The sequence below is a fragment of the Trachemys scripta genome, chromosome 12 (assembly GCF_013100865.1).
Source record: "Trachemys scripta elegans isolate TJP31775 chromosome 12, CAS_Tse_1.0, whole genome shotgun sequence".
NCBI lineage: Eukaryota > Metazoa > Chordata > Testudines > Emydidae > Trachemys > Trachemys scripta.
Genome location: NC_048309.1, coordinates 4,185,354 through 4,210,218, shown reverse-complemented (window position 1 = coordinate 4,210,218; position 24,865 = coordinate 4,185,354). Strand labels below are relative to the sequence as shown.

General features: G+C 42.9%; 1 protein-coding gene across 13 annotated transcripts; it reads right to left on the bottom strand.

The window, feature by feature from the left end:
* TPD52L2 (TPD52 like 2) lies at positions 1–23,883 on the bottom strand. 13 transcript variants are annotated; one of them, XM_034787029.1, is made up of 8 exons: positions 23,744–23,883; positions 21,984–22,129; positions 20,569–20,717; positions 18,431–18,490; positions 17,004–17,063; positions 11,467–11,568; positions 2,159–2,207; positions 1–1,832 (listed from the first exon to the last, which is right to left on the bottom strand). In XM_034787029.1, the coding sequence occupies exons 2-8, from the start codon at positions 22,083–22,085 to the stop codon at positions 1,740–1,742; spliced, it is 615 nt and encodes a 204-aa protein (XP_034642920.1). In that variant the 5' UTR covers positions 22,086–22,129; positions 23,744–23,883; the 3' UTR covers positions 1–1,739. The 13 variants fall into 13 exon arrangements, with proteins under 13 accessions (XP_034642920.1, XP_034642922.1, XP_034642914.1 ...); XM_034787031.1 differs by having other exon boundaries at positions 21,984–22,102; XM_034787023.1 differs by having other exon boundaries at positions 23,700–23,856.
* Between the last annotated feature and the right edge of the window lie 982 nt (positions 23,884–24,865).

Below are 24,865 nucleotides of genomic sequence, written 5' to 3'. Positions count from 1 at the left end.
TTCACTTAATTTGTTTCCCAGTGGAAAGCTTTATTGACAAATTTCCTCAATATTCACCTGTAGAGAGAAACAGTTCAATATCTACCCTCCAGCAGTCCCGCATTTAACTGACACTGTTTCTCCCACATTGAGGGTAATTTCAGCCACAAACAATAAAACCTGGTAAATGACACTCTACACTCCACCTATTTCCTATCACATCTGCCTTCTAATTTTTCATAGTATGTATCCCCCCCAACACCTGCAAAATGTGGGAACAAGGGTGGTTATTGAGGTTTATGATCAGCAAATTCAAATGTCAAAACTTGCTTCTCTAGAGGGCAAAAAAAAATTTTATCCTAGAGAAACTCTAACCAGAGAAACTACTTTGATATGTATGTAAGCAAACCTAAAGACCTGAGTAAGTCCCACTTAGCCTCTAAGGCACAGAATTGCTCACTCTAGGTTTTTATGTGGAGGCACCTTTGCCTAGAATAAGATCAGGCCACCCTAGGGTAACCTTTCATTCTATGGCTCCTGAGTGATAGTGCTGGACAGCAGAATAGCAAAATATCCAGACACTTGAGGAATAAGTTAGTCTCCAGGATTCTCTGCACGCACTGTAAATATGGGTGGAGATATTAGTCAAGAGAATGTACTATCATATTTAGGACCCTCCAAACTGAACCACCTTCACAATGGCAGGGTAGAGACAGGATTCTCCAGTACAGTGCCCACATTGCTAGAGACAGAGCTTTGTCCTTTCCTAATCTGCCTTCAGAGCTTCTTCCTTAAAGGACGACGAAGGCATACACCCAAGAACAGAGAAGCAAGTTGTATACACTCAGGCAACAGAGTGCACATTGAAATGAACACAATAACTGGCACATAGGCATGCTGCTACTATTGTATGATGCAAAACTCCAGTGCTCCAACCCCAACTTTGTAACCCGCACGCTTCTCTCTATATAAAAAGATTATAAACAAATAAAGCATAAGGTGATGTAAGGCTTGCCATTCAGCTTCAGAGTCCAAGGTATTATTTCCCTATATGATGCTCAAGCTCTCACTTAGCTTTTATTTTGGAAGTTCATTACATTTAAAAATAAAGATTTTAGTTCTGTTAAAGCTAGAGCGTTAGTGTAACAACTAGGCAGCTGCTATACGGTTTCCTTTTTGGGAGCCCAGAGAAAATGACTGTTTACTCCATTCCCATATTAACGAGAGAGAAGATTTTCAATGCCGCTCTGGCCCTGCACCTCTGTGGTAGTGGGAGAGAACAGTGATGGGAGACTAGGAACTACTTCTCTTCATAAATAATTTAGAACAGAGGGCTGTCGCCAGAAATTGAAGATTTGTGTTTCCCAGGCTGTTGGCTTCTTCCATATTTGCTCTTCCCACCCTGCCTAAAGAAACAATCTTGCCTACTCAAGCAGCTTATCACGGAGTGAGAAATGCACATGTTTGGCATAAGAAATTCTATTTCTGGACTAGGCTGAGTAAACTCCATTTTACCTGCTCTCCCAAAAGGACAGCACAGTGATACATTTCATCTACAAACTTTAGTGTAAAATATTTGTGTACAAAACATTGTTTTTATTTTACTTGACTCCAGCAGCAATGTCTGTGTATGGATGTATGAATACTTCTCTTCAGAATGGGAACTGCCCCCTTCCTTTATTTGCACGCTGTTGCTGTTGTGAAGAACTAGTGGGGCTCCTGCAGTTGTGCACAGCCGTGCAAAAAGCCACACCAAGGGATTAGAAAGGAGCGTTGTCCTGGGGGGGCTTGTCGCCAGATCCTGTGGGGGACTGGGGGTCAGTGCTGTTCTCCCTGCCGCCCACCACTTTGGACTGCAAAAGGAAGAAAAATTGTTGAAGATGACAAGAGAATGACACTGGTCTTGTGTCCTCAGTGCAAACAGTTACCAAGTCTCCAAGGGGTGTACTGACATACAGTAAAGTTATTCTCCCCTCATAATCTATTACCAATTATTAGCCTTAGAGACTGCACATTCTTAAGAAGAGGGGCTCCGAAGTGCCATTTTCCCCTGAAGTTCTCTGTAAGCACTAGTGCCCCTTTGACAGTTTTAAGCTAGTTTCACACAGACTCTCTTCCATGGGGATTTGCTTAGCATGGATATAAGTGGGAGTTTAACAACAGGAGAACAGACAGTTACCTTTATGGTTCCAACTCGGTCTTCAAATGACTTGAAGGTCGTAGAGTTCCTTAAAGGAAAAAAGGGGCAATGTCAAGTCAAAAGGGGTAAGCTACTGGAGCAACTGGTTTTTAGTTTGAATTGAACAGGCTGAGAATATCAAGCCTGTGAAAGTTCATTAGCCATTCAAATGCAAGAGCACCACCACCCACAACACACCCAAGGCAGTTATCACTCTGGTCTTCTCGCCATCTCCCTGCAAGTTAGGATTCACTATCTCTAACTAGCCAACTGCATTAGACATGCCATACAGCAAGGTCTGCAAGACAGATATTTATACCACATTATATTTTTCCCATTATTTGAATACAGGCCACTCAAGCTAAAAACCTAAAAGGCAGGCTGAGTTCCGTTACGAGTCAATGGATTACAGATTAGGTAGGAGGGGAAAGCCTCACAAACAAAGGACTGGTTTCTTGTTTATGTAAGAAAGCCATGTTTTTAGTCCAAAGGGGAAGCTGAACATTTTCAACAGGCCTGAAAAAAGTCATTCAGCTTTCTCCATTACCTACTATTAGACTGAAAAGGAAGGGCTTCCTTCGGAGTGCAAGAGATGAACGGAACATTAAGAGTTATAACCCAACGAGAATACCTGGGACTCTATTCTCTGACCACACGACAGAAGTAGTCACTTATGTCAGTGGGAGAGATTTGTGTCCTGTGGTATGAGAACTGAACCTTAGAGGTGAGCAATTAATTTTAATCCACTGTTTGATAAATTTAGCCTTTCTGCTTACTGAACGATCACAAATGTTTCAGGAGTAGTAGTCTGTATTGAAGAGTTATGATTTAGCACATATATCACGTGGAATTGTTCCCTCGATAGACTGCAGTGTGCAAGCTCTTCTAGCAAGAACATTCACATGAGAACAGAATTCAGTTTCTGTTCCTAGACATATTTGCGCACAAGACTCATTTTGAACATTTGCACCCATACAACAAACTTAACTGTTTTAGTTTGCCAGAAACACAAGAGGTGCGAGTACAACCAAAGCTCTACTCCCATCATACAGTTCATTCATCCCCATGTGTGGGAATGGGGATTACAGTTTATACCAGATTCTGCTCAATTCTGAAGTATAGCTAAAGTTTTTACTAGAAAATGAGCAGCTTTAAGGATAATTTTGATTTGTAAACTACAGGATTAAGCTTCTCAACTTTGTAGAGATTACTTAAGTGCGGAAAGGATTTGTACTGCTAACTCCTATGAAGATGAAGACAAAGGCACATTTCTGTTCAGGGAAATTATACTGTCCCAATCAAAAGTAAACTCATGCAAAGGAGGACTAAGAACATTTTTCTTACATGTTAAAACCAGAGTTTCCAATTAAACATTTTATTGTAAAGAAAAGCCAAACTTCTTAATCAGTTTATAATTTCTTCAATAGCTAGTGATCATAAGGGTAGTTAAATTCTGGAAGAGGTTACGTGGGGAGGTTGTGTAATCACTTGCACTGGGGGTTTTTAACAGGTGAGCAAACACCTGTCAGCGATGGTGTACATATACCTGGTCCTGTCTTAGCATAGAGGGATGGATTAGGTGACCTTTTGAGGTCCCTTCGAGCTCTACACTGTTATGATTTTACCACATAAGGAAGACATTGTTCTACTGCAAAAGTCAGGGTATTTTGGCTTGCTGGACCATTAGCTTGTAAACCAGGAATACAGCAGGAGGTCAGAGAGATGTCATCTGCACTACTAGTTACAACTGTATTGAAATTCTAACAAAAGGATAATAATTCTCTGTAGGGACCTTTGAAAATAATAAAATTGCAATTTGAGTTTTGGCAGGGTTACAACACTTCACTTGAGTCCTCATTAGGAGAGAGTCTAACATAGCCACTAATAAACCTATGCAACAGGCCTCAAAGCCCTGAACTAGTGGGGCTGCAGGAGACATTACCGCACAATGCACATTAGAGGTCAACTGAAGGAAACAGTCCCAATACCCAAAATGAAAGTTGAATTTAAAGTCCCTAGAAGTGGGTTGGAATTAACTTCGCCTCCCACCCTCCCACTTTTATAGACATTTGCTATGTTACCTCATAGCTGGCATACTTATCGAATGGCGAATGGAATAACTGCTACTCGGAAGCATTAAAAGTGGAAAAGGAAGAGTTAGACAATTCAAACAGACATTGACAGCATGTGTGTTTAGGTCTTGCACGATTTCCAAACACTTACTGTTCCCAACAACATTAAGGCTGCTGTAAATAGCTGAGGCAATAGAAGTAAGCCACAAAATCCCCTCTCCCCTGCCCTTTGACACGCTGCAGCCCAAACTAGTTTTGTAATTATAGGATAGTTAGCCTGAGTATCTCTAACTGAAGAATGCAAGATATGGGCAGAGTGAATGGTGTTTAGAGGCTTTGTGCTTCTACTGCTGACAGATTTGCTTATGTCAGTACAAAGAGCCAAACCTCCCACTGAAAAGCTTAATTTAGGAAAAGCTTTTTCAACACCACGCTATGTCCAAGAGCATCAAGAAAAGGCATCTGGCCCAAGATCCAGGACTAGATTATTTTTATTTCAGAGAGAAGAGACGTTGCATAGGCAGCCCACACAAAAAAAGAGCTGAGAAGGTCCATGACTGGCTTTCTTGTACCAAGTTACTCTGTTAATCAGGGTTTAATTTTAACAGGCAGGATACTCCCAGAATTTAGGAGTAACAGGGAGAGGTACAAGAATGCATGCAGTGAGCCTGAGCATGGAACCGCACTGAGCTGTCAGCTTTCAAATAAAAAAGCTGCTGTAAATTGCCTACAGCCCCATCTACACTACAAATATAACCAAGTGAAGGGACTCAATGACAGCACTGCAATTATTTATGTTCAACCCTCCCGACCAATTGCAATCTCATTGTAAGGCCAGTCCAGTGGCATCTGTTGCAACCAAGTTCCCTAACTAATCTGTATTAGCAGTGCAGATGGGCCACGGTCTGCAGCGTCCCCTGGAAAGATTAGCAAAAAAATAAGTAAGCCTCTTTTAGTACCCCGAAAAGCGTCTTACCTAAAGGAATGCGAGAAGGGATGAGCCCTGGAAGAACCCATCGGCAGCAGCAGGAAAGAAAAGTGAAATGTTAGTTAGACCCCAGTGTCCAACTGACTGCTCCGCTTAGCTGCCCATAAGTCTTGCACACAAATGCCTTAGATAGCAAGCCCACCTATCTACAACAAAATCTGCCCCAAGAGCAATTAAGAAAGCTGCCCAAGACATTTCTTATCCTATGATCTTATATTATGTGAACTGAGGTATGAAGTTGTGCAAAGATCAATAGGTAGTGTCTGCAGTAAGAAGTTACAGCCAGGGCACTGCGCATTCCAGCACTATTGAATCTAATCCCTGCCACAGAGCTGTGTCCACACACTCAAGCGTTGTCTTCATTAGAAAAAGGTTTTAACCCACATGTTGTTCACACCTGGATATTACCAAGGGTTAGCAAACACTGGAAAACCCACCTCTTCCCCCTACACCGGCCACACGCTAAGCTTTCATTTAAAAGTGCTATTGTGAATACTCCTTACAGGAAACAAATGAAAGCCAAGGCACTGTTTTCTTCCTGAGTCTGCAGACATGGCTAGTGAGGGCATGATAACAAAAACTGTTCAGCCTTACTATAATTTATGTCACACTCCAAACTGCCTTCCACCCATTCTTGGGTGCCATGTCACTACTCCACCCACCAAGACTGAACTATCCCATCCAGGCCCGTGACAGCTTCTACAATGGTTACATGTTGCCAATACAAAAGAGTCTAAGGCAGGATGAGAACATGGAGATGGCATAAAATGAATTTACAAAGAAACAACACTGCAGCTACTCTGATTTCTCTATTTTATATTATTTAAATGTAGCTGCCAGAGCTTCATCTTTGCAGCAGTGCGGTGCAGTAGAAACTAAGTAGTCTCGCCACACGCTTAAGATAAAACTTTCCACGGAGAACAAGGGGCGCCAATTACACCAAAGCCCAAGAAGTTAGTCGTGCTTTGTGGTTTTGCCCCCAACATATATTAAGGCCATCTCTTCAACAGACAGAGCCAGAGCGAAAACATTGTCTATTTGTATGTTTGAAAGGGAGAGTTTCTACAACTCGTTCCTGTAAAAAGATTAACAACTTGGACAATATACACAAACATGCACCACTCCCAACACTGTATGTATTACCACAAGCACGGCTCAGCCTGTTTAGCACCTGACACTGAACTTTTGAAGATCTATTGGTGCTTTTTGTAGCCCTTTTCCTTCTTTGATAAAATGTCTCCAGATTACATAAATTCAGGAGCTGTCCTGCAGCCAGTCATCATCAGCTCAAAATAATATTTAACCATCAATATGCTTGTAGTAGTAGCTACAGTAGCAGACTCCTTCAAACATTGACATGAACTGTATATTAGAAAATATACATTCTGAAAGTTGTCCTTTCTAATGATGAAGAGGGCATTCCATTAAGATTAGCTTACTGAAATCATACGCTACAGTAAAATGCTGTAAGGCAAGAATGCCTGAGACCTGCATCAACGGAGAATGCAGAGATAACAGAGAAAGCTAAACTGGCTAAGACTTTTGTAGCTTTAATAGCAACGCTGCACAGGACTTGCAGAACACCCATTCGCATTAGTTAAGCTAGCCACCATATGGACTAGTCCAGTGGTTCTCAAACTTTTGTATTGGTGACCCCTTTCACCTAGCGAGCCTCTGAGTGCAACCCCCCTTATAAATTAAAAACACTTTTTTATATATTTAACACCATTATAAATACTGGAGGCAAAGCGGGGTTTGGGGTGGTGGCTGGCAGTTCACGACCTCCCCAGGTAATAACCTCACGACTCCCTGATGGGTCCCGACCCCCAGTTTGAGAACCCCTGGACTAGTCTCAGAGGTTAGGCGGCTGGAGAAGATGTAGCAGAGTAACGAGCAGCATCAGTCCTTTTAATCATAGACAACTTCAAGTACCAGAAGTTAACTATTGAACATGATGAATTCTAAAGCTATTACATTTCAGACACTCCAGCCATGCATGGCAACTAACTGATGTACTGAAGAGGTTTCCCAACACAAGTTATTTTGATTCTATAGTGGCAATGTGTTTTACAAGGGAATCGTGACCAACCATTCTGCACATTTATGTTGTCATTACCCCCTTCCTAGCATTTTTCAGCAGCTAACTAAGGCTGACAAACAGTCTGCAGTGTCCCCTTCTGTTATCTCAATCCTTGTGGCAGATGGGAAAATAAATGTCTGGATCCTTTTCTTATAAAAATGCAGGCTGAATGGACAATCAGAGATAAAGCCCCAGGAGCATTCTAACAAGCAATTACAGTTAAAGGCTAGCACTGAGATTCATTGAAAACAAGTAACATCTCACCCATTCAGAGGAAAACTGCTCACTACAAGAAACCAACCTCACTCACTGTAATCTCTGATCACATCACGACCACCAACAGTTTACAGTTCTATTTGGAGGGAATGTTGCTGCTGAAGACTTTGCTCCAAAAATATCAATTGAATCTGTATTGAAAGTCTCAGGATTTTTTTTCCCTTTAAGACAGCAGAGAAGTACAGACAGAGAGCAATATAGGTTTACTTCCAGTCTTCCTCTATTGTGTGTGTAGTGTTATTAAATCTTCATGGGAAAGAAGCAAAGGTTACTTTCATTTGTTTTCCACTATAGGGCCATAAATCCACAGCAAATCCCACTGAGTTATTTAGTAATGCTGTGACTGATGTTATATATTTCTGACGGAGAAGCTGCCCACAGACCCACCACTTTGTCTTCCAAGAAGAAAGTGTTAATTGCATTAGTGTAGGGTGTTTTCACATTAGTGCTGCATGTTTAGACAGGAAATTCAGGAGTTTCTTCTATGTAAATTACAATTAACGTGTACCTTTTTCTATTCACTTTTTTTTGCTGAATTCATACCACACAGCCTATATATTTTGATATGGGCACACTGGCATTGCTCTAGGAAATGTAAGGTTACAGAGTTAAATTGAGAACTAACAAGTTCACATTGCTGAACAAACAATATTTGTGCATGGTTTAGTCATGGCAGGTTAGTGGGAGCACAAATGCTCCCAATCAGACTGTGAAGGGATTGGGCTTACAGGGCACAGAATTCACACTTTTGCCACAGCTGCATGTTTGGTAGGTAGATCCCCACATTTACTATGCACTTATGACATTGGCAAAAGGAACCATATTTTGCCCATTTCAGTCTGCTACTGCCTTAAAATAAATGGGAGAAAGAAAAGATTTATACAAATTGCCGGGTCGTTAGTAGGGAAGAGGAGTCAAATGCACACTAGAAAGGTTAGAAACTGGACTAATTCTCTGCCCAATTCACATAACCTGGGTGCTACTGAAGATGTGCACCAATATCTGCTACGTACAACTCAGTGAGTAAATTCGGATTATCCAGTACTATGTGATCAGAGATTACATCAAATGCTTACCACCTGGGTACTCCAAGCCACAGAGGAAAAGGAGAATCTCTGGGAAGAATGAGAGCTGTGATGAAGAAACTGCCCAATCTGAATTTTGTCAAACGTCATGTTTAAAGATAACTTTTTTGGTTTAAAAAAAAAAAAAAAAAAAAGACTATTTTAATAAATTAGGCAGCTATGTATGCAGAGTCTAGGGAAGAGTTGATATCCTGCAAAAAACTCTAGAGAAAAAGTTAAATACTGTAATTTACAGAATATCTTTTCTGTACACTGTCATTAACTGTCTGGAAGACTTCTAACAGATCTTCTTTCCCCATTAAGTTTGGCCCATGCAAGATAGTTCTGGCACAGAATGGAGTAAGTGGGTTTCTGCTGTTCTAACACCTTAGTGCAAACACCATGATCACAATGCTTTTGCACTGAACCTGTATGCAAAGTACAGCTTTACAAAAAATGCACCATTTAACTCCCTTAGGACTAATACACACGTAACGGAGTTTAAGAAGAATGACTGAAGTCATCCTGAGACTCTTTTCCCCCCTTCCTTCCCAGAGGGGATTACACTCTACAATTACTAGATACTAGTTTTGCTTGAAGGTTCTGGACTAAATATGATCACAGAAGACCAAGGCAACTAATACTCAAGCACAGGCAATAATAATATTTAGAGATGAGCTAAAACTGCAATTGTTCATCTGAAGACCTTTGAATTATTTCCATTTGAACCGCTCACGCAAATCTGCCCTTATGGTTTGGTTTCCCTGTTAGATACCATACTGATGGGTGCAATATGAGCACTTAGATCAGAGCAAGCACCACACCCAAAGCCAAATGGATAATTTTTCAGTTAAAGTGTGGCTAAAATCCAGATGATTTTTTTTAAAGCCAGTCTGAACCCTAGTTCTAAGCTGACCTTGAACCTGCAGGGAAGGCTAAATCTTATACAGATCTGAACACTACCTCTGAGGCATCTGAGGCTACGTCTACACTACCGGGGGAGGGGGTGGGGGAAGAATCAATTTCAGATACGCAAATTCAGCTACACAAATAGCGTAGCTGAATTCGATGTATCTGATCCAACTTACCCCGCTGTGAGGACGGCGGCAAATCGACCGCCGCGGCTCCCCCATCGATGGCACTTACTCCTACCTGGGCTGGTGGAGTACGCGCGTCGATTCGGGGATCGATTATCGCGTCCCGAGACGCGATAAATCGATCCCGGAGAGATGGATTTTCTACCGCCGATCCGGGCGGGTAGTGAAAACCAGCCCTCAGTTAGAGATATCGTCAACTTAAGTTGCCTAGGAGTTCTCTTAGTTCAGTGAAGACTGTTTTAACTTGGAACTTCCCTTTGCAAAGCTATGAACCCAAAAAGCATTGGGCTAGTACAAGAGAACTAGAAATTGACTAGTTTAGCCATCCACGCCAAATGAAATGCTAGAAAAGAATTAGCAGAAAGTGAATCACCACATTTTCATAGCTCAGTAGAAGAAATTCATAAAGAAATTAAATTACTTTGTCAGTATCCCTTTGAGATAGGTGTTGTATTGACGGATACTTCCTGCCCTCAAAATTAGGTCAAACTAATACTAGATGGTGCTTACTGAAACCCTGAGTTGATCGCACAAGAATGCCTGGGAATGCCTAATTTCCTAACTTGCATTATTTCATTGATTATAGCAACCTCAAGTCACTAGAGATATTTATGAGGTTAAATATCTGCTATATCGAAGTGTAAGACAGCCGAAATATAGTTGGTTTTGTGCTCCAATGGCTAATATAACACTGGCTTATCCATCGTTTCTAAAGCCACCTTCTGCTGTCCCAGGGAGCTACCTCCTCCGCTACACAGTGAGACATTAGCAGCCTTCCTGGTACAGTAGCTAATACAAGTCTCTAAAACCTATGCAATAATCTAATATTAGCTTTTACATCTAAAGATATAAGAATTTGGGATAAATGACATTGATTCTAGATCTTTAAACAATTCCTCCTGTTCCCTTTCAACAGATTAGTGGGTTTATAAGCCTCTGTAGTCACTGAACATGGAAAGGAAAAGTTCTAGTCCATATTAGTAACAAACACCTGGACTGAGTCACTTCCCTTATTAAACCCCCCTTCCCCACAATACCCATTCCCCACTGTGCTAGGTAGTTGTGCCCATCAGCAAGGAATATTAACTTTCCATACATCAGAGAACTGATGCACATTATTTTCGTTGCATAATATTACATGTTCAGTTTTCTCCACCTTGAGGTTCTCTACATCTCTGATGGAGCCAAAGAGCTAGACTCCATTTTCTCACTTTTTATGGTGGCGTTAAAATAGAGTTCCATCTTCCTGCAGAAGAACAAAAAGGGGCTCCCCTCAAATCTTTTCAACACCACTATTCAAAACAGGATGAATGAGCTGCAGTGGAACAATATGGTACTTCTTCCCGGTATGGGGGAGACTACAATATTTTATCAATTTGTGGAACAAGAGAATTTTATGTTTATGTTAACATATTTATATGTTCTGGGAAGTGTTGAAAATTAAAGCGATAAGAGTTATCACCAAAGACAGACCTCTCAGAACACTGCTGGGGGAAATGATGAAGAAAGGATTCCTGAGAATGGAGCTCTTACCAGAAATAGCTTAGAAAAATATGTATTAAAACCTGAGCGACATATACTGGGTTACATGAAATAGCTGTATCAGATTCATGCAGTGCACAGAACTAAACATGGGGAAAAAAACTAGTCATGAATTCCAGATGCTCAAACCTCAACACTGTGGGAATCCTGGACTCCAGTGCTACAGTGAAAGTGGAACAGAGCTCTTACCTCATGTCACCAAGTTTCCTGCTGATAACAGAGCCCACGTTGGAAAGGGCAGCTGAAGTTTTCTGTCCTGCCTGGGACAGGGTTTCCTGAGTCTTCTTATAACTAAACAGAAAGAAGTTGAACAACTGAAGGTTAGTAGGGGGAAATATTACAAGCAGCCAAGTGAGAAGCACCTGCCAGCATTTTGGAAAAGATGCCAAGGCAAAGAGAGCGGGGCACTAGGTTAGCAGGTTGCACTGACATGGCTGAAAGCTACTCTTCTGGTCTCGTGTGTACTTACGGCTTTGAATCTTAGCAAGAAAATGCAAGTCGATTTATTTCTTCACATTTAGTCCATGTTGATATTTTAGTTTCCTCTAATCATTAAATCTGATTAGCGGATATTTCAGTGAACATTAAAAAAAAAAAAAAAAAACTGGAAATTTTGAAAAGTGCTTACACTCTTCCTTTTCAGAAAAAAATTGCCCCCTTCAGTATTGAGTAATTGTTCTCAAACAAACTTTCAGCCCTGAGGGAGGAGAAAGCATTTTTGTCGCAGAGTTCAGGATGGAAGAAGAAACTGGTAATACTGACATGTTACGAAATAGATAAGAATTGCAAGAATGAGCGAGCATCACCTTTGCAATTGCAGCTTAGAACCAATAGCTAGAAAAGTTTCCCATCAGTTACCTTTAACCACAGGTAAATGAGAAGTCTTGGACAGCTTTACAGGAGTATGATTTTACACATACTTGAAAAGTTCATAAGAGGGTTGGAGAGAATAGGCACTTCAAAGCCTTTTTATTTCAAGCCATGCTCTGGGACCACAGGTGAACAAATACATGCACAACTTGCACAACTGCATCCTACCCAGGCTACTCTTGGGTTGGCAATTAGCATCTATATCTACAGCAACTTCAACTTGTGAGAAAAAAAAAAATCAGCTACATACACCAAGGGAACACCAAATTTGGGGTAAATTAAATCTGGGTTTTCTGGTACCTGAGTATTTACGTCTGAAGTTATCCTTCTTACATAAACTGTGCTAGAGTATTTTGGAACAGGACATGTAAGAGTCACCCACTACTCTCTCATCCCTCAAATACCAAAGCAAGAAGCAACAAGTTCAAGTAGACAATTTAGGCTGACAGTTCTTTCTCTCTCTCACTCTCCAGATGGGAGTGTGGGAGATAACACAATGGCACTTTGAGCCAGATTCCAAGAAGTCCTCTGAAATTATGCTTTTTTAAGCCCAACAACCCACATTCTATAACGTGAACAGGCCTCTTGGCTCAACTACACTAGTTACTGCACATGCCTAGAACTTCACAAAGCTCAGTAATGAATCAGCTTTATTTCCTCACCCCCAGTCCCAACAAAAATGACCATTCATATTGTGTAATCTAGTCATTTGCCAAATTCATGCCTGTCAAATTCAGATAAAAAAGACTTAAAATCCACAGGATATTGGATGTCTAACATCCAGGTCTTCCAGTGTCATTCCTGATCCTTCTCCACAGCCCAACTTGTTTTGTAAGACGTGGTGGTAATTATATGATTTAAGGGTGAGAGATTGGTATTGAATGCTGTTAGCTTTAAAACAGGCTTTCGGGCAATATTGCAGCTAATGAATTTACACCTGACCTGCAGAGTCAAAACTTCCTTGGAAAACAAGGAATTCAGGCTCCATCCCTCCTGGGTACTGGGCATCTCCCCAGAGCAGGCTGTCACACTGTTCAGTAGTGCTACACAACAGAACTGTGACAAGAACTGAATCACACTACACAAATTTTTGTACTGCAGTAATGCCCATAAATTGAGAAGCCTCAGGCTCCAATGCAAGTTAGGACAGCAGGTTGCACATATTAATAAAGTCCAGTACTATGGCAGTGGACACACATGCAATATTACACAAACTTAAATTGGCCCCATATTTAATTTTTTATGAAATTGAGGGCACTAGGGGCCTTCCACATGTTTAAAATGTAAACTCCCTTTTTTAAAGTAATGCTACAATGTTTGGGGTTCCAACACTGCAGCATTAGGAATCTGAAAGTAGATCCAACTACCCAAAGTTAGAGACATTGTTAGTTTCCATTGTCCAAGTTGACAGAAATGCAAGAGTAAACAGCGTGTAATTAGTGATGGGAACATTTTTACTGTTAACCCTTAAGTCGTTTGTTAAACTTTATTATGACTAAAGTAGACTGCCTCCACTAGGGACAACCAAGACTCCATCCTCATTCAAATAAGGGCACGTCTACACTCTGAGCTGGGGGCCTAATACCTGTGCTAGCACTGAACAAGCTCAAGCACTAAAAATAGCGTGTAACCACAGAGGTGCAAGGGGCTATCCATCCTGAGTATGGGCCTGTCCAAAAAGCTAGGTACGCATTCGGGACAGCTGGCCCCTCCTGCTGCAGCTACACTCTAATTTTAGCGCACTAGCGCAATCAGAGCTAGTACAGGTATGTCATGAGCTGGAAGTTACAAGCCCAGCTCAAAGGGTAGATGTGCCCAGTTACACCCCACCCCACTTCACACAAGCCAGAGAAAGATGGCCTTGAACTGTACTATAAACAGGTCAAAGTCAGGCACTGTCAGATCAGCAGAGAGGGGAGCAATTTCTAGAACAGAGGGAAGGCCCTTCAGTAAGTATGCTGTCATACCCCTCCCCCACTCCAATCAGTTATTTAAATATGGGGACTACTACCTTGAGAGCCCTTGATGATCTTAACAACTGAGGTCAAAGGGAAGAAGAGAAGTAGGTCTCTCAAAGAGCCAGAACCCAAGCTATACAGGACTTCAAAATAAAAAAATTTGTTGTACCTGGAAGTGACCAGAAAACAAGAAGTATTGAAGAACTGGTCCAATATGTTTCATGCAACTGACTCTGCTAGGCAGCTGCAAGTTATTGCTAGTGCAGAATGCAAGTGGTCTTAAAAAGGGAGAAGACATCAGATTATTGCTATCTGCAAGCCAAACGCATGAACTGTAGTGAGGTATGGATCCTGAAAACAGACTGGCAAATTGATGCTATATGCTGCTGAAGAGAGCTGGGTTTTGCATATGTCAGATGGGTATCCGGGAGTATCAAGGAAGTAAGAGCACTTTTGAACTGCACACCACTTGGACAAATCCCTTCAACACGGCAAAGGCCTACACCTAGACCCATAAAATTCTCCCCTCTCCCACTAGCCTCACCTCCCTCTTGCTTGCTCTCATCCAGCTGCCAGTGTCAGACACAGAGAAAACAGAAATCACAGAACATCTGACACCGACAGTTCTCTCATCTGACTAAATGATTCTGCAATCTCCTCCAGCCACCTCCTGTACACACTGGGCAATTGCACCAGCTTCTACCCTCCCTCCACATTACATGCTTTGATTAGGTGGCAAACCACGCTCTGTATCAAGGACTGGAAGCCAAGAGAAGCCTCTCAACAATGCACAAAGGATTTCTCTTCGAAAGCGCTACAAGTGTCATAGGTTAGGCCTTTGTTTTCAGTTCAGTCAGGAAGCTTGTAAGTTATGCTGTCTAACAGCTCACGCAGTGGTACAACAGAAGATGACTTACTCAGCAGAAGAGTCCCAAGAAACCTGGCAGGAAAAACAACCTTGTATTTCCTGAATCTGACTACTGGCATTTATTTAATCCTAGATCAAGGAAATGGGAATTCTGCACATGTTTCCCAAAATGCCCTAGGAATTTCACTTTTCATCCCTTCCCACTTTATTTTAAATTTGTGTTTAGCTTGCTAGAGAGAGACAAGGCAGATGAGGTAATGTTTTTCATTGGACTAACTTTGGCTGGAGAGAGAAGCAAAAACTTCTCTCACCAACAGTAGTTAGTCTTATAAAAAAATATTACTTCAGTCACCTTATCTCTCTACTATACTGTGACCAACATGACAACAACATTGTCTAGCTTGCTAGCATTCCAACTGCTGGATAACATTCTTTCTAGTGCCAATCCAAGCAGGAAGACTGGCATGAAAAACTATTCTAGGTGTGAAAAAAACAGCTCTTGAACAAGCTACATAGGCAGGCTTCCCTACTGCTGTTTTCTAGCAATTTATTATCAATGACTGCAAGGAAACAGATCTAACAGGAAGTTTCTTATTCTATGAGAACACGCCCATGGACTGAACTCTGATTAGATACTACTGACTTAGGTAATAACTAGGGTTTAAAGAACAGTGCTCAATGTCACCAAGTAACGAAACAGACAGGGTTTACTCTCATTTTGTAACGCAAGCATAGTCTACTTGAGAACCCCACACTCTGGTAAGTTCTGATGTCCCTCCCCTCTTCCTCTCCCCCCCGCCCCTGTGTTACACAATAAAAAACATCTTCCATTTGCTCCCGTGACAGGAAGCCACCTTTATGTTGACACACACACTAGCAGTTAATATAATTCAAGTTACCAGAAAATAAACTGAATTCCATACCACGATTTACAGAAGGGAGTTCAGCTACAAGTGACCTAAACCTACATTTGCCGTTATCTAAGCAAAATTGGAAAATTAAGGAGCTCCTATCTGCCTCTCATAATCCACTCAGCTCCAATCCATTACAAATGGAGACTGCATTAAAAATGTAATGAGCAGTTTGAGGGCTAGGAATAATTTTTATAATATACTGGTAGCATTTACTCCAGAGAAGACTTCATTCAGTCAGGTAAGCAACAACAAAAATCCAGCTCCAAACAAGGAAACAAATTATATAAGAAATCTCGCAGTCAAGCTACTACGCAAGCAGGCAATTTTAGCCATACTATGACAGGCAGCAAGGCTATTAAGCAAGCTAAGCAAAGTTTATCTTTAGAAGACAGTAGCTACTAGGATTCCTGAGGAGAGAGATTTAACAATCTGCTTTAACATGAGTTAAGATCACAGGTTAGACCTAGATTTTACTGCACCAGTGCTAACACCCTAAAAACAGCATGAAAAGGAGGAACCTCCACCCAAAGAAGGGATTGCTTAACATCAGAAGAGTGACTATTTGAGACTGACGGGCAGAATACAATAGCTGTGGGGTTCGTGAGCTTTTAACATTTACTCGGTGCTCTAAAATGGTATACTGACTGCCTTGGAAACTGAAGCCATATTGATTCTGAGATCAGACACCAAATAGGAAAAAAGTGCAGACTGCATCACAACGACCCATTACTTTCCCTCACCATATCTAGGTATTAGATAGCTCAGTCTGTCTATTCAATTCATGGATTGTCAGGTCACACTGACAAACCCAGTGCCAACTCTGAATACGGTCAGAGTGATATGGACCCCGTCCACCAAAAATTGGAATGAATCAACTCATTTCTCCCAGGTCAGTAGACAGCTGTTGGCGGGTAAAGATGTCACTACTGACCACAGTTGGAGTCACATCAGTGACTTGAATATGAAATGTGTATTTATTGGGTAAACATAAAAGGGTTTTATCGGTAGTACTTTATGGGACTAGTCAAAGCAGAAAATTGTTAGCTTGGGGCAGAGTGTGTTAGTGACAATGTGTTTTTTTGAAAGTTGGTTTACGCTAAAGGTTAAAACACTCACGCTTCTGATTGGGTTAATTTTTCATTCCAGTCCTCCAGTGTGCTGCTGGCTGAAAGATATCTACAAATACAACGGAAATTAGAAAAGGTGCCAATGCTTTCAAGACAGATGCTCTCCTTCCTGGACCATCCACATCACTAATGCTTCTAGATGTTTAAGGAAACAAGTTCTATTCCCATGTGATAGATGTGGGGGGGAGGAGAGGGAATGGCTATTAGAGGAAAGAATTATAAAACACTTTGTTCTTTTAGATGTGGGCAAACATCCAAGCCCAGGTTTCCTCTTTATTCAGATAATGGTGGCTGGCCAAAGAAATTGCACAGATTTAAGCTAGGAGTACAGAAGTTATCAGGCCAGTTCAAACAAAGTTGTAAAGTCTCCCACTTTGCCTCCTGTGGGGGAACCACTCCCTCCCCTCTACTCTCTATTTAGCAGCTACACTGCAGCCTGGTATAGGACTGAGCATAGGAACCAGGAATTGGAGTTCTATTTCCAGCTCTGATACTGCCTTGCATGACCCTGTGCAAGTCATGTAACTTCCATCTCCATTTCCTCATCTTTAACAGAAAATTACATAAGTCCAAAAAACGTACAAGATCTCAACTGCTAGAAGTTCTACTACATGGCAGAACCTACATTATTTTAGAACTTAGATCAATGAATGCCTAATACTAACTAATGAAAATATTCTAAAGACAGATGACCAGGTAACAAGAAATGCATTGTAATAACTACTGTCTGCTAGTAATTGAAGTTCTACTCAACACCACACCAACTAAAATTCACAGAATTCTAACCTATATTGGCATCCAACAGATTAACAATAGGCCCTTATTTGTAAACTGTCAAAGTCACACTAACATGGTAGCAGTTACCAGTAGCTGACACATATATGCCCAAGTTTGTTTGGCCCTCATTCCTCCTAGCACTGAACACATCCAATCATCTTGTCTACCTTTGTGCCCAGAAGAATGGAGTCAGTCAGCTGGTCCCCAAAGTGTTTGCTATGATTTTTATGGAGCGAAGGGGAGAAAGCACAGATTAGCTTTAAAACAGGAAACGCAAGGTTCACTCTGATACGGCATGGGACTTCATTCACACTTTGCCTAACAAGGGCTAGCTGACAGGCAACAGTAATTCTTTACATAAAATGAAGCATGAAATGTTAAGTGTGGCCTGGTAACTGATTGGAATTTTCCTTCAGCTATGGCAACAGACAGCTAAAGTGGTGATAGCAATATCTTTTGCTTCCATCACCTCTGCAGCCGTTGAAAGTCAGGTACCTTGTTAATAAGCAAGAGCTTTGAACATGACTTCACTGTGCCCCAAGCATACGATCAGTCCCTAATGCCTAAAAGAACGAGCAATACAAATTGGAGAATAGAGTGAGGAGCAAGTAGGTGATGCTGATGACCAGAGGAACTCACAGTTCAGACTGTGTCACTTTCTCATTCCATTCTCCAAGTTTCTCAGATGTTTTCATATAACTAGAAACAAAAAAATCTGGTGATTAATCATATTTTAAAATGGGAACATTTAATAAGGAGAAGTCAACACTTCTGAGATTTAAGTTACATGTTGAAACCAGCCAATGATCAGAGACTGAGGGGAGAAGAAATGGGTAGCAAGATGTAGAGCAAGAAAGTCCTTCCCCACATGATGGCATTGTCAGTCAGTTCAGATTCTAATTATAGTCAACATGAGAACACTTATATTAGATAGCATTCCTTCGGTTGCAACACCTCCCTTCCCTCTTGATCATACTCCTATGGCAGTCAATGGCGGTGCTCTTAACTCACCTTGTTTGCATATGCTTCATACTGCCGGACACTGGCAAAAAAAAATCTCAGTCTCACCACTATAGTGCCAGTCAGGGATACTGACAGTCTGGAATGACTCATTGGCCAGTCTAAACCATGACCTCACACCTTTTCATGAAGTTTAGGTGCCTCACTACATTCTGTTCCTGGGTGCAGTCTGCTATAAGTAGGGCCCTACTAAATTCATGACCACAAAACACACGTCAAGGACCATGAAATCTGGTCACCCCCCATGAAATCTGGTCTTGTGTGTGCTTTTACACGATACTACTCAGATTTCACAGAGGAAACCAGTGTTTCTCAAATTGGGGGGTCCTGACCGAAAAGGGGAGTTAAAGCAGGGGGTCACCAGGTTATTTTAGGGGTGTCACGGTATTGCCACCCTTACTTCTGCGTTGCCTTCAGAGCTGGGCACTTAGCCAACAGCCGACACTCTCCGGCCGCCCAGCTCTGAAGGCAGCGCCCTGGCAGCAGCACCGCAGAAGTAAGGGTGGCAATACCATACCATACCATCCTTACTTCTGTGCTGCTGGCAGCTGCTCTGTCTTTAGAGCTGGGTTCCTGGCCAGCAGCCACCGCTCTCCAGCTGCCCAGCTCTGAAGGCAGTGCCGGCGCCAGCAGCAGCGCAAAAGTAAGGATAGTAATACTGGAAGGCCCCCTACAATAACCTTGCAGCCCCCACAACTCCTTTTTAGGTCAGGATACCTACAATTACAACACTGTAAAATGTCATGTTTAAATAGCTGAAATCATGAAATTTATTATTTTTAAAATACTTCGACTGTGAAATTGACCAAAATGGACCGTGAATTTGGTAGGGGCCCTAGCTATAGGACTCAACCTGGTGACCTGAAGCAGGGATTGAGCAAAACTGTGGTTTTCTACACATTAGAAACACCTTGTGCCCTTCCCTCTGAACAGTGAGGCTTTGTCTACACTATCACTTTTGTTGGTAACATTTTTGTCGGTCAGGGATGGGGGGGTGGGGGGGGAGAGAGAAAAAACAACACCCCCAACCAACAAATTCAACCAGCAAAAGTGCATGTCGGCAGGAGAGGCACTCCAAGAAGTGTAAAAATATAAAGAGATTAGACTGTTCTGTTTAATAAAGGCGAGATCTCTGCAACTTCTCTAAGAGAAAAACGATTAAGTAATGATTCACCTGAGCTCACAGGAGGGATATTCCATTTAGCATAAAATAAATGGGGCAGTTGTGGCATTACGATTTAGAGCTCAATTACAGTTTCTTTCTTTCTCTTCACCTCTGTGTCATCAGGTGAGCTGTACTGAGTATTACATGCACTGGGCCATATGCACTATAAAACTAATTCCAATCCCTGCTAAAATATGAAATTCAGAGCATTAAGCTTGAGCAATGAACACAGATCCCCATTGAGCCAACATTCTGGTTTTCATTACAAACACTGAATAATAGTTAGCATTTCAACCTTTAAAAAGAAAGTACTTACTCCAGGACCATTCCAAATTATCAAGCCTCTGAACTATGACATGCACTAGTTAGAAGATGCTTTACCCAAATCATTTCCCAGACAATCAAGTGCTAGATTTCTGGTACTTTTTGCTTGGTAGTCACATTTTACTATGACAAGCAAATATTGTGAGTTTCTTTATCCTCTCTCCACTAAGAAAGTCACAGAGGAACCTCACTTTTTACAGAGGAAGGAACTGCTTTTTACAGAGTGTTTTTATATATATTTGAAATCTATGGCACAGGGAACACCTACGCATTGGAGCCTTGGACATCATGCCAGCTCTTTGACAGGTTCTGCTTCAGCCCATCAAAAGTGGTCAAACCCAGTTTTCTCTTCAGTTCTCCACAGTGCTTCTCTTTGGCAGCCAATACCTGACGCAAGGTACCAATTTCCTCTTCCACCTACAAGACAGGTTCCCAGTTAGAAGCATGCCTTAGAGTTACAGAAATTCAGTTTGATCACAACTTTTAATAAAGTGGTTAAACAGAAAAGTAGGCAATAACTTTTCACAGCTCCCTCAATATAAATCTGATATATTTATACACTGAAGCTCTGCTAACAAAAAAGTGAGATGAAATCTAAATTCCACAGACACCAATTAAATTTGATTTAAAAGATTTAGACAGATTAACTTTAGTATGCCACCAGTAAAAAAAAAATTTGAGGTTAAGTTAGGAAAATGTCCAGAAAAATAACCCCACTGGCCACTTAATGTCACACAAAAAAATCACAGAAGCCTTTTCTAGGGCTGGATCCTCCGTTAACTGTAGATTCTATTAACAGATCTGAAAAACTGCAGAATCCTGCATACAAGGAAAATGGTTTATTTTTATAATTCTGTTCCTTTGTTTTTATTACGAAGCTAAGATCCATCTATTTCTCTGGCTTATTTTCTGGTTTCAATACTGTTTGTCATCAGAACTGTAAGTGTCAGAAAATAGGTGGAGGCAGAAGGAAACAAATCTTAACAAACCACAACGCAGTACATCTGGACTGCTTTGCATTACTGAAATTGCATTCAAGTCAAACAATCAGAATAGATTTCTACAGTGAGTTCAGAAACTACAAGAAAACAGCTGTAGCTCTCACTTCCTGTTTTGTTTCAGGTGCAAGTTATAGACTGACATTTAAAGAGGTCACCTTCATTATTTGCCTATTTGCATGTAAATTTGCAAACCCGCAATATCTTAAAAGCTTTTAGATCTAAAGCCATTGCCTATGATGGGAAAAAACATTAAAAGGAACTCCATGTTCTCATAATTCAAGAGTAGTTTCTCCCCCATACTCCACCTGTTTTCTCATTCTGAATGGAGCCTGAAATTAAATGGCTTTTTGTTTACCCTCAGTTTGTGGAAAACCATTTTCCTTGTAACTTCGATGTCAGGAAAACTCTGATAAAGGTGCTAACTGCTGCAGCAAAACCAGAAGGGGGAACATGAAATAAAGCATATTGTTAAAGTCTAAAAAGTTAGTAGTTACTTTTATTCTTCAGTAGCGGAATGATGGATTTAGATTCCAGAGGAGAGACTAACATTACACCATTGCTGAAGACTAAAACATTTAGTGTCCCTTAAGCTTTCTTATAGCAAATGAAATTACCACTTGTCTCTCTTACTTCTCACAGATATAGAGGTACAGTCTAAACAGAAATGGTAGCGCCATTTTACCTTGGCAAGCTCAGATCTTAACTCCTCTTCCTCAGCCTCAGTCAGCCCCTCAGGTGCAGAGGTCCTTGCACTAGCAGTATTATCCACAGGTACGTCTGTCATGGTATCCGACAACAGACCTTTGTTGGGAGAGTTAAGGTTGATATCTGTCACAGACAAGAAGCAGAATGCGGAAAAAATAAGCCGCTAGCAAGCAAAGCATGTTATGCAAGCAGATGTGCTCCACAGTACATACAGAGGGAGTCCCGGGGAGAAAAAAGAGGAAGAGAAAGTTCGCATCTAACAATAGACATAGCATCTTTCAGAAATATCGGAAGAAAAATGTACTAGTCAAAAATATTTTAACAGCTCCTTGGCCTAAAGTAACACATTAATCACTGAGCACATGCATTGCTAATATACAAGGCAGGGTAAACAAGGTGCATCTCTCTACACAGGAGTGATAAGACCTGGATCGGAAGTTAACTATAAACTGGGCAATCCATCGGCACCTATAACACATCAGAGAGAGACTGGCCTGCAGGGAACATCTGTGCCAGTACATCCCCTGAACTAGCTTGAAGTGTGTCTTTCATTTACAGAATGTGTATAAGGGAAGCCAACAATACAGCTTCCATTTAATTAACAAGTGTCATGACCTCAACTACTAGTTTAGTGAATTACATGCACTACACTACAGATGATACCACTAGCACTGCAGAAGCAAGAAAGCTTTGAAGTCATCCCAGCAAGTGTGCTCTAGAGCAGCACGGTATCTACAGATTATAATAATTATGGTTTGATTCTGTCAAAGAATGGAGTCAGATGCCCTCATTCCTATAATTGCAAATACATTTGTTTACAGCCTCCTCCTCCAGTTCTCATTCTATTAAAAATAGGCGTGGCTCCCGCTCCAGAGGAGTTTTCAAATATATGAGACATCGTAAAAGTTAAGACATTTCCTCTTCCAAACAGAGTTCAGCTCTGATTCTTCCGATCTAGTATCTTCTAGATAAGAACAGGAGTACTTGGGGCACCTTAGAGACTAACAAATGTATTTGAGCATAAGCTTTCGCTTAGTCTCTAAGGTGCCCCAAGTACGCCTGTTCTTTTTGCGGATACAGACTAACACGGCGGCTACTCTGAAACCCATCTTCTAGATCGTATCTCTGGGGTTTCTGCCTAAGGCCAGACAACACAACCAGGGTACTATCAGACTCATCCTCCCTCAGCCATGCACAGGGAGGGGCTTCCCCAGAGGGGCCTTCTCCACCTATCCCTACTGCCTAGAGAGGCGGCGGCTCTCCAGAGGGACCACGGCTGCAAGTTTCTCAGCGCCCCGTGCTGCGGGCAGAGCAGCCCTGAGAACGAGAGCGTCCCGCCCTTCCTCACTCAGCGCCCCGCAGACGGCAGGTGGGGAGCCAGGCCAGGCCTCCGCCGCCAGCGCCCAGGCACCCTGACCCGGGCAGAGGGCGGCGGCGGCCGGGCACCTGCCCCCCCGCCCGCCACACCGAGAGACCCGGCCCAGCCTCTAACCCTGAGAGCAGCCGCCGCCTCAGCTCAGCCCGGGGCGCCTCAGCCGGGCCCCCCCCCCGCCCCTGCAGCACCCGGCCGGGCCGCCCCACCCCCACCCCCGGGCCGGGACGGGACGGAGCTGGGCCCCCTTCGCACCCACCCACCCACCGCAGCGACAGCTCCGGCCCCTCCCCTCCGGGCCCGGCAGCCCCGGCGCAGTACCCTGGCTCGCGCTCTCCATCTCGGACCCGGACCCGGACCCGGACCTGCGCCGCCGCCGCCCACAACGCGACCCGCCGCGCGACCCCTCACCCGCCCGCTTCCGGGGAGGCGCGGGCAGAACACGTCATCGGCGACGCCACGTCCCCGGACCGGAAACAGCCGCGGAGTGGGTGGGGCCACGAAAGGGCGGGCGTTGGGCGGGGCACGAAACGAGGAGCCGGCATACGTCATGGGTAGGGGGCGGGGTCAGAAGGAACCCGGTGACGTCAGGGCGAGGGAGACGTGAACACAGATTTAAGGTGGTGGTTGGCGGGGGGTGAAGGGACCGTGGGTAGGTTGAGAGGGGAATGAGGGGAACTTGGGGGGCCAGGGACTGGGGGGGCTGAGGGGATAATGGGAACTTGGGGGGCCAGGGACTGGGGCTGAGGTAGAGTGACCAGATGTCCCTATTTTATAGGGACAGTCCTGATTTTTGGGTCTTTTTCTTATATAGGCTCCTATTACCCCCCATCCCCTGTCCCAATTTTTCACATTTCCTGTCTGGTCATCCTAGGCTGAGGGGATAATGAGAACGTGAGGGCAGAGAATTGGGGGCTGGGAACTTGAGGGGTCTGAATGGGCTAGGGGTTGCTGGGAACTTGGGGGGGTCTGGATGGGCTAGGGGTTGCTGGGAACTTGGGGGACTTGGAGCAAAGGATGCTCATGCTCCCGTGCCACGCAAGCGGTTATTTTGTGGCTGTGCTGGTGCCCAGCACGGGGATACCTCTGGATAGTTGACGTACCCTGGGGAGCTTCTTGATTCCTTGTGGGAATACTGTGCACATCTGTAGCATTCTTCAGCCTCTGCAGGCCATGGCTTTCCTGCTAGTAGACCCATTAACTTGTCCCACAGTGCCTTCGAGTTGGGCTCCAGCCCTGCACGGGCGGCTCCCTTCTGCAGCTGAGTAGGCCACATTGAACCAGAACAATATGCCACTCCAAACCCTACTACAGAGCTGAATAGGGGCAACAGTGGATGGGGAATTAGCACAACTCTTGGGTTCTGTTCCTAGCTCTGCAGGATCTTTGGCAAGTCTCTTCACCTCTGCAGACCAAATTCAGCCCACTAAAGTCACTTGCGCTATAGCTGAATCTAGCCGTCTTTGCCTCCGTTTCTCCATCTCTGG

Bases quoted from the DNA above. Each gene is read 5' to 3' on its own strand.
- TPD52L2 (XM_034787021.1), bottom strand. From the start codon at position 23,718: ATGGAGAGCGCGAGCCAGGGTACTGCGCCGGGGCTGCCGGGCCCGGAG. The intron at 20,718-21,983 runs GTAAAATGGCGC...CCTGTCTTGTAG, and splicing joins TAAGATCTGAGCTTGCCAAG to GTGGAAGAGGAAATTGGTAC. The intron at 11,569-17,003 runs GTGAGTGTTTTA...CTTTCTGTTTAG, and splicing joins AAATTAACCCAATCAGAAGC to TTATAAGAAGACTCAGGAAA.